Genomic DNA, 10,300 nt, shown 5'->3' with positions numbered 1-10,300 from the left:
TGGATCTCCAGGTCATCCCAACACTGGAGCCGTTGCTCTTACTCGCTGTGCTACCTGGCCACCCCTAGCAACTGCTCTCTTTGCATAAGGTACTGAAAAGTTCAGTAACTTGCCCATGTCACACTGTGAGTATGGGTCAGAGGCAGGACTCAAACATAGTTCTTGACTCCAAGTTCAGCTCCTTCACACCAGGCTGGCTCTCATCACCCAGGCCTCTGATTAGAAGTAGCATGTGACCTCTAAATGGTGACTTCAACATATCAGGCTATTGCATGTGGTCACTGAGTCACAGTTCTGGTTATGGTGATAATTAAGACTTGGCAGAAAGGTCCCCACATGGTGATACACAGCCTCTTACATATTCACCTATGAAATGAATCCCTACCTTATTCATCAATGACCAAATTAAGTAGCTTTCAGAGTAATGAATAATGCAAGTATCTATCTCCTAGGGCTATTGTGAGGATAAATTACAATAGAACATTTATAAAGTGCTTTACAAACCTTTAAATTCTATGTAAATGCTTTATTATTGTTGTTGCTGTTGTTATTAGTTCCATGAAGGTTAATATGAAGATAATGGTTATTGTTCTAACCATAAGAAAAAAGAGAACTTCTAAAATATCTAATGAACATGTTAACATGAAAATATATAGTTTATTATATGTATTAGACATGCCAAATAGGGACTAAGTTATTTATTAACAAAAACAAAGTAATTTCTGTTATTTCTTAAAATTAACCAAAAAAAGAAAACCCATCTAAGGAAGAGAATGTCCCTTTTCAGTCTTTCTTGTAATACATGATCCTATCTGGAACTCTGCCTCTCCCTTTCAACACCATTTTATCAGGATAAACGTGCACTGTACCAAAAGCCTGGCTCTCTGGTGGTGTTTCGATAACCCCTTCCAGCGTGATATGGTGCACACCATGATTATCTATGCAGTACCCACCATCATGAGTGTGACCAGCAAGGAAACACACCACACATTTATGAGACCAAATGACTGAGAGAGCATCTCTGTAATTCCAGGCAAGGCACGCGTCATCAGAGGAGTTTGGGTGAATAGGAACATGACCTGTAATTAAAAGAGAAAACACTATGAACTAGCTCAGGAATATTGTCACATCTTTCCATCAAAATTACTAGTTGCTGAGAACTATTACTTGGCAGTAATGTGAAATACCACCTTGATATTCAGATTGATTAATAAGGACCAGGCATAACCCAGATTAAAATTCAAATAACCTAGCAAAATGTTTCAAGATTGTCCTCCTTTTTAGCAAAATGGAACAAGAAAGTTTATACAGTGACAGAAACATCCTTCTTTATAATTTGATGCAATGAGGCTTTTAACATGTGCATAATCTCAAGGTAAGCACAATGCCTTGGTCTGAAGGAATATGGAGGTTCCCCTTATGCAAGCTGGGATAAAGAGCAAATTGGAAAAAAAAAAAAAGTCTGTACATGTGTGGTTAGGATAAATAAGCCAGCATTTTCCCCTTAATTCTAGATAGTTTACATACCTCAAAAAGATGGAATCCAAAGCATGTGGGGCCATGCATGCAACACCTATTACCTTAGAATCCTGTTTCTATTTTTAAATTTTTTTTCCTCATACCTGTACCTGTGAGGTACTGTGTGTTTACTTTACAGATAAGAAAACCATTGGAAAGGAGAAAATATTTCCTCTGTATCCCAGCATAAGGGTATAAGTAGAGCCAGGAAAAGCATGAGCTCCTGAATCCCTGATAGGACCACATTACTTTGCTATCACCTAGTTTTCTGTTCAGCTAGAAGCTCCGCTGCACGCCCTTCCACTGCCATAACATCACTACTTTCCTTTTACCTGATCTAATGATCATATTTCAGTTTTTGTAGCAAAGTTCAGTTCTTCAACTTAAAAATATTTTGGTTTGCTATAGAATAAGGCCGGTAATAATTTATAAAGCAGTATTAAAAAGTCAGGTGTCTGTTTTATGCCAAAGGAATTTAAAGAGATAGAAAGATGAAATTGGAGAATAACTTATTTAGCAGAAATGGAAAAAAGGCCTGAAAGTAAGGGGCGGCCAGGTTGCTCAGCGAGTAAGAGCACCGGCTCCAGGTCAGGATGACCTGGGGATCAAATCTGGGCTCAGATACTTAGCACCACACCCAGAAATAACTGGCCGTGTAACCTTGAGCAAGTTACTTAACCCCGATTGCTTAAATTAAAAAAAAAAAAAGGCCTGAAGGTAGCTTGGGGTTTTATAGGAAAAGCACATGAATGTTTAGTGTTTCCTAAAACCTGCAGAATGTGCCCATATCTGTGTAGTTATTTCACCTCTCTAAGACTCAATTTCCTCATTTGCTAAATGATGGGGAAGCACAATTTCTTATGGTTCCTTTCAGTCATAAAACCCTATTAATTTATGGATTCCAGATATTCCCTTTTGCTCTCCCCTAAGAAGTCTGACAAGGAAAAGTATAAAAGGAAGAGCCTAATAAGGGGATGCATTAGATCTTCCCTGAAACAATAACAAAACAGAGTTTTACATGATGATTCTCAGCTGGCCGAAAAATACACTAGGTGTGTGGTAACAGTTGTAATAATCAGCAGTATGAACCTTCACTAAAGTGACACTGCATCATGCCCTGGGGGCACTCCGGGCTCCTGAGTATATGCCAACAAGCTCTGAGGCTTCCAGCTAGAGACACCTGATGTATGATGATGCCCTTTCCTTCTTCTTACTCCCTCCTCCTATACTTTATGTTTGTCATCTGAGTTGTATGTATTCTTATATTTCAATTTATATAATTCATTAATAAATTTTATTTATAAAATAATTGCATTTGTGGTTTTATCTTGAGATTCTTTGCCAAGGTGTACTGAAACCTATAATGCTGTGGAGAAGGATATACATCATCAGATGTTCATCAATATAGTACTTGGCTAGAAGGTAACCTTATGTATTGGGAACAAAGGTAAGAATCAGGGAAGTAATAAAAAATATGATTTTGATGGCAAAATAAATGTCACAAAATCTATTCACTTTACTATTAGGAAAAAAATCTGAAGCCTTCATTCAGCTTATTTATGCTTATTTTATGGATTAAAAAAAGTTACAAGTTTGGTTTTTTGGTTTCCAGGTACTTCCAAGTTCCCTATACTAATGACTAGATCCCCAAACACTAAAACAATGTCTTATCAAGACTGAGACTCTATTTGAAATTTGTATGCAAGTAGGCAGAGTATTCCGTACTGATTGTGACTAACTTGTCTGCCTTCCATCTATTCGTTACATTTTGTTATGTACTTTGTTGTTTAGATGTTGTGTTATCTGTTAGAATACACGTTACTGGATGGCAGGGACTGTTTTTTTTGCTTTCCTTAGTATCCCCAGTGTTTAGCAAAATGACTGCCTGACACAGTAAATCACTTAATTTCTGCTCAGTCAATTTTCACTGGTGAGAAATTTTTTAAGATTTTGTTTGAGGTCCTGGAATTATTAATTTCATTTTATATCTGACATATATGTTAATCCTATTCGAGGGAGACTTTTAAAAACTTAAATGTGGATTTGGCACAATACATGGTTGCAAAAGTAATAGTAGGGGGTGGTTAGGTGGCACAGTGAATAGAGCACTGACCCTGGAGTCAGGGGGACCTGATTTCAAATCTGGCCTCAGGCACTTAACACTTATTAGCCATGTGACCTTGGGCAAGTCACTTAATCCCAATTGCCCTGCCTTCCCCCCTCCAAAAAAAAAAATAGTAGGAAGAGAAATAGAACAAGAGAAGAAGGAAAAGCAATATCTGTCATTTATGTCTGTGTGACTGTGGGCAGTAGTCACTGAAGCACATTGTGGTAACTATAAGACTATAAATTGTAAGACTACTAACCTGTACTAATTAAGTGAACTTCCTCACAAGGAATTCCCTACCCTAATTACATGACAAGTTCAAATGAAAATGTAGGACTTTAAAGATTGCAAAACATTGCTATTTTATAGATGGTCATTTCTCGACACCCTGAAAAATTAGTAATATCCTTGTATTTCCTAATAAGAAAATGAAGAAACAAAACATCCATTTTATAAAATTGAGATATCAAAATAGAATAACTTTCTTTTTTGAAAAGCAAAAATTCTCCCATCTCCTAAAGTGTTCAAGTAATAAGTAATTCAGAAAGGCACAAGGCTAAAACCTACCCACAACCACTACCTTTTCTTGGTTTGTGTCAGAGAAAGTAAGAACTGCATTGAACCAGTCCAATTGATCCTGACTGAATCCTCCATTATACTGGACAAATTGAGGTTCAGAAAGTCCTGTAACAAATAAAGCAGGTCAAACATATATGTCTTTGATCATTTTTGAATATTCTGTTTTATCTTAGGGAAAAGAATAAATATTTATTTTGCTTAAACATGAGAAAATCACTAGATTTTTCAGAGTTAAGAAACATAAATCATTATCTGTAGCAAATAAGCTATGTGACATTTATGTTTGTCACTTTATCCTGATCCTAAATAGCAACATTATAGTTTTACCTTAATTGTTCATCTTCCTGCTGAATAAAAGGTATCTGAAGAATTTTAAGAAAATGTATTAGATTCTCAGTTCAAAGGAATAATTCACCTTGAGGGCTATTCAGTTCCTTATTTGGATTCTTCTCCTTCAGCATCTTCATACAATCTTGATATTTTGGAGAAGACTGATCAATTCCAAGGACACTTAGATCATAAGCATCAAGTAAAACAAACCGAAATTTAGGGAAAGGTACAAAGTGGTAAGCATAATAGTTTTCTGAAGGCGTGGTCTCAGGACAATGTGCAATCTGGTCTCCTAAAAATTTTGTGTTAAGCTTAGAGTTTCTTAAATAGTCCCTGCTGAAGTTGTAGAATTCATGGTTTCCCCATGAATGATGAACAGGGACTTTGAGATTTGTAAATTCTTTCAGGACATTTTTTAGTGACTCTTCTGACACTTTATACTGTGCATTAAATCCATCAATGATATCACCAAGTTGCAACACAAAAAAGAGGTGATTGTTTTCTTCATTCCATTCTTCAATAGCCCCTTGAAGATGACGAAGACTGTATCGGTAGTATCTCGTTCTGGTTCTTAGGAAATTATAGCCATCTTCTAAATCAGCATATTGAATATCTGATATAACACCAAAACTGAAACATGGTTCTGAGAACTCATCTATGGCTCCTGAACTGGTTTCTGAGATCCCATCTATGGCTCCTGGACTGGGGTTTTTATCCATAACTTTTAAACCAGGTTCCTGAAAACTAAATTATATGAAAAAGACAACTCAATTTTAAAGCAATACTTTTCTAATTAAAAATTGACAATTTATTAAGACTACAAAAAGTACTGAAATGACTAACTTTAAAATGAATTCTAAATGAAGTTAAATGCAGGTTTGACTATATTAAAAATAATTAACAAATTTAAGACCAGTAAATTAATTAATCTTCAAAAATACATGCAAAGATGACTAGTCTTGGCATGAAAAGCACCAGAATAAGGACTAACATCTCGCACTTATGAGCTGTGTGATCTTAATCAATTCACTTAATCTTTCAGTGTCTAACTCTCTAAAACTCTAAGTTACAGGTGAGTTGTTCTTAGAGGGAGTCTCCATAATGGGAGCTGCCAACAAATGAAATTATAGATTTACTGTGAGGTTTTAATTTTATAAAAAATGTTTCACTTCAATTTCTCCATACGAAATACAGAAATGGAGCAGCTAGGTAGCGCAATGAATAGAGCACTGGCCCTGGAGTCAGGAGAAACTGAGTTCAAATCTAACCTCAAACACTTACCACTTACTAGCCATGTGACCTTGGGCAAGTCACGACCCCAATTGCCCTGCCTTCCCCCCTTCAAAAAGCAAAAACAAACAAAAAAGAAATACAGAAATGTCATTATTGTTATTTTGTACAAGTCAAAAAATGATTGTCTATAAAAATAACACACAAAACTAAAATGTTATACAAACCTTAAAACTACGTATATACAGACACATTTTTGTTTCTGACTCCGTGATTGCATCAGTGCAGGGTTTTCCTTGTGAGGAAATTCCCTCTACCAATGCAGGCTAGAAAATTTTCTACAACTTACAAGTCTTATATAATTGCCAAAGGCAGTCTGTCCTGGTGACTTGTCCAGTGTCACAGACATTGCTAGCTATAATTATTATTAAAAGTATATGTTGTATCAAATAAACCTACATTTTAACTCCTGCTATTCAGTTATTTTTCAGTTGTTTCCAATTCTTTGTGATGCCATTTGGAGTTTTCTTGGCAAAGATACTGGAGTGGTTTTACCACTTTCTTCTCTAGCTCATTTTAGAGATGAGGAAACTGAGGCAAACAGGGTTAAGTGACTTGCCTTGGGTCAACAACCTATTATCACTACATTATTTATAATTATGAATCTTCCCCCATTTGTATAATCTATTCCCCCCCCCTTTCTATAGGTAAATGATATTTCATATTTACTCCAGTACTTGAAATGATGAAAGATAATTGGGAGCTTATTGAGTAAGGGGAATGACATGGTTTGGCAGCTCTGTGTAGAATGGACTAAAGCTGGGAAGGACCTGAAGTAGAGACCAAATTAGGAGACTAATTCAATCATTCAGGCAAGAGGTGATGTGATAAAGTAGGGTAGTGACTGATACAAAAGATATAGTGGAGGAAAAAACAAGTTTAGATAAAGGATTAGCTGTTGCTGTGGGAGGTGAGGGAGAATGAGGTATAAAGGATGAAGTTGTAGGTTAGTACATGGATTATTAGGAGGACCTAGAAAAAGGGAAATATGGAAGGGAGGTAGGTTTATGGGAAAACATCATAAGTTCAATTTGGATATGTTGAAATTGAGATAGACTATCCAGTTTGATATCTCTAACAGGTACTTGGAAATTTCCAATTAGACTTCAGGAGAGAGATAATAATGTGGGTGTACCCTCTGCAATTCTTGTCTGTGTTTCCCACAGATCCTCTACAAAGATCTACCTAATGTGCTGTCTGTTATCCTCACTCTTCATATATACATGGCTACCTAGTTCATCTTGTTTAGCCAATCCACATATCCAATATCACTTCTTGGGAATACTGCTGTAAACAGGCTGCAAACTACTTATGCCCATTATGTTCATCTCCACTGCCCTTTAGATGAACCACAGTTTTGATTTTTCAAAGACTGGTATTCCAAGATTAACAATTACATGGCATCACAAAGTGCTATTTTAAAAGTGAGCTCAAGTGTTGAGGAACACCTTGGGATTGTTAAAAGTACTATGCAGAAACTGACTTAAATTGGACAATAAAATAGTGCAAGGAAAAAGTAGTAGTGTAGATGATAATTTATCTATGTCAAGGACTAATAATGTCACAGAGTCATGGAAGTGTATGGAAGCATTTTAAAACTACTTTTTGAGTTTCTGTGGAAATACGGAGAACTAATATTTCTTTAGTCAAAAAGCCCTTTTCAGATATGTGTTCCCCTCTCCCTCTAAGAAAGGTGGGTTAAGTCAAGAACAAAAATCTTTTCTTTAAAAAGTGAATTAAGGGTAGACATTAATCAATTTGTTTGATTTAAAGCACTGCCTTTCCTACTCCCTGCAGTCATTGGGTTAATGACCCAACTAAAGATTGAAATCTGGTTAATGTTGAACATGAGAGAATGACTTACTGCTTTGGAATACTAACTCTAAACTGTATTTTAACACTTTATAATATTTTCCTTTTTTGAGATTCCTATAAATGTCACCTCAAATCATTTAGAGGCAAAGGGAAAAATCTGAGGGTATGGGTGGCTTAGGCCCATTTGGACACTTCTCTAGGTGAAAAATAGCTTGAATATTGTCATATTTTTAAAAACTGCTTCTGGCAACCTTGTACCTAAAAGGAAGAATATTAATACTTGTTTCTTTCATAATCAGTACCCGAAGATCCAAGAGATTAAATGAATTGAACCTAAATCTTTCTGATTCCAAGTCCAATTCACTCCTGGCACCATCAAACTGCTTCTCAATAATTACAGCTGACCTATACCTAAAGACTGATCTTTACAACTACCCTATGATGTAAGTATTGTAGATATTACACACTTTTATGGATGAGGAAACTGAGTTTAAGTCACAGGTCACATAAAGTGGCCCATCAGCAATGGGTTTCAAATGTGGGTATCTCCTGTCTCCAAGCCCAGTGCTCCTTCCATTTTTCCATGCTGACTCTATAGATAACCAGGGGGCTAGGAAGAATGGAAAGTGGATAAACTGAATATAGACAAAATTTGGGAAAAAAGGGAATTATTATAATAAGATGAACAGAAATGAGAGAGAAAGTCTGGATACTAATTAATCAAAGCAGGAGATAGATATAATTATTTAAAGAAGGTGATTTTTCAATTCACAAACATTTATGGAGCATTTACTATGTAGAAAGTATTGGGCAAGATAGTGCTGGCTAGATGCCTAAGGAAAGAGACTTCTGAGAATGGAAACCAGAGAAGACACAGCAGCAAGTAATTTGGCTGAAGCTAGGGATTTTGCCTGGTATTAAAAGCACCTTGATCCTCAAAGACTAGAACAGAATAAAAAATAGTCTTCTAGGTGTCTTGCCATGTAAATCATAGTGATACTGAGGGAATTCAAACTTACCAATTAATCTAGACAAACTTCTATTTTACAACTATACTTGTATTTTTCCTGACTATATTATATAAAGTTTTTACTCTGATTTCTCACACTGCAGTAATTTCTAGCATACTAAACAAGTGGTTTAGTATATAATAATTTATGTAACATTTTTAGAGGAGGCCTGTTGAGGAAAACCAAGCAAAACAGCACTCCTAAGTCTATAGCTTCAAGAGAACCTTTTGTATCATTCACGTGGCAGAAGCAATGAATATAGAGCAAGTAGTCTTTTTATAGAGATCTACCTGACATTTTATCTCAAAGAGCAATAGAGCTGGAATTTTGAATGCCAGTCATTTTAGGATTATAGCTCCAGATCTGAAAGGGACAAATCAGAAGGCATTTAGTGCAACAGCTTAATGTTACAGATGAAGACATTGAGGCACAAGGAGTTTAAGTGATATGTGCAAGTTTACATAGCAGGTAAGTGTCAGAGATGGGATCAAAGCCCTTTCTCTCTATGAAAGTAGAAAAACTATAAGGAAGACATAATTGCTCTTGAGACTAAAGTGAAGATAAAAAATGTTAAATGCTCTAAATTAGTATCTAATTTCTCATAAAAATCTTAACTGAATAGATTGTTTTAATTTTTGTCTTGCTTTATTTGCAAACCAAATATTTATTTCAGTGACTATGATAAACTAGTAGTTCCTACAAACACACTTTCACAGAGGGATTTTTTTTCAAAGATCCTTTCAAAGCTCCTGATTCCTGATACAAACTGATGCATTCCTCAATCTCCTCATTGAGGTGGTCTCCCCTATAACAATGAAATCACAGGTCCTGTCCCTATCTTTATCCCCATTATCCCTGCTTATTACAATAGCAGAATGGTTTTATTCTTCCTTCTCTTCTGACAATCTGGTAAATTAGCTTACATTTCTGGGCCCTTACACAAACTGACCTCCATGTATGGAATGCTTTTTTTGACATCAGCCTCTACTCCTTAGCTCTCTTCAAGGATCACATCAAGTGCTACCTCAAAAATAAGACCCTCAATGAATCACAGATTTAGAACTGGAAGGCACTCCTTAGGCAATTTACTCCTATGCCTTTATTTTACATAAGAGTAAGCAGTCCAGGGATTTAAATGATTTGCACAAGAGTACAGAGGCAGAATTTGAACACGTCCTCTGATTCTAGAGCTAGTGCTCTTTTCATTATTTTACCACGTGTTTCCCTTCCTGATATAAGAAAAACTGTCAGTGTTTTCCCCACTCCCAGAAAATTATTTTGTGTTTACTCACCCTTGTGTGTATATCGTTATCTTCCCTCACCTTCCTGCCCTAACCATAATACATTATAAATAATAACATAACCATAATAAAAAGCAGGGATTGTTTTGTTTTTGTCATTGTATCTTCACTATCACATATCACACTACCTGGCACACAATGAACACTTAATAAATTTTTGCTAAATTGAATTGATAGGCACACTATCAATTTGGGAGTTGCAAACTGTTCCAACCACTCTGGAAACAATTTAGGTCTATACTACAAAAGTTCCTAAAGAGAGAGAGAGAGAAAGTATATGTATGTACACACACACACACACACACACACACACACACACACACACACACACACACACACACACACACACA

General features: G+C 35.9%; 1 protein-coding gene across 2 annotated transcripts in view; it reads right to left on the bottom strand.

Annotated features, from left to right (window-relative positions):
* Positions 1-631: 631 nt before the first annotated feature.
* ADPRM (ADP-ribose/CDP-alcohol diphosphatase, manganese dependent) overlaps positions 632-10,300 on the bottom strand; it is a 20,123-nt gene continuing 10,454 nt past the window's right edge. Inside the window, exons 2-4 of one of the 2 annotated variants that reach the window (XM_069076789.1) lie at positions 4,620-5,278; positions 4,193-4,309; positions 632-1,079 (exon numbers count right to left, since the gene is read on the bottom strand). In XM_069076789.1, coding sequence (XP_068932890.1) covers positions 784-1,079; positions 4,193-4,309; positions 4,620-5,253 — 1,047 coding nt within the window. In that variant the 5' untranslated portion in view covers positions 5,254-5,278 and the 3' untranslated portion in view covers positions 632-783. The remainder of the gene's footprint in view (positions 1,080-4,192; positions 4,310-4,619; positions 5,279-10,300) is intronic. The other variant, XM_069076790.1, reaches the window with a different exon arrangement.

The sequence above is a fragment of the Petaurus breviceps genome, unplaced genomic scaffold (genome assembly GCF_028583685.1).
Source record: "Petaurus breviceps papuanus isolate PSGF00001 unplaced genomic scaffold, PetGlider_PUasm1.0 90925, whole genome shotgun sequence".
In the NCBI taxonomy this organism is placed as follows: Eukaryota; Metazoa; Chordata; class Mammalia; order Diprotodontia; family Petauridae; genus Petaurus; species Petaurus breviceps.
The sequence above is the reverse complement of the archived record's forward strand: the minus strand, read 5'-3'. Positions and strand labels throughout refer to the sequence as shown.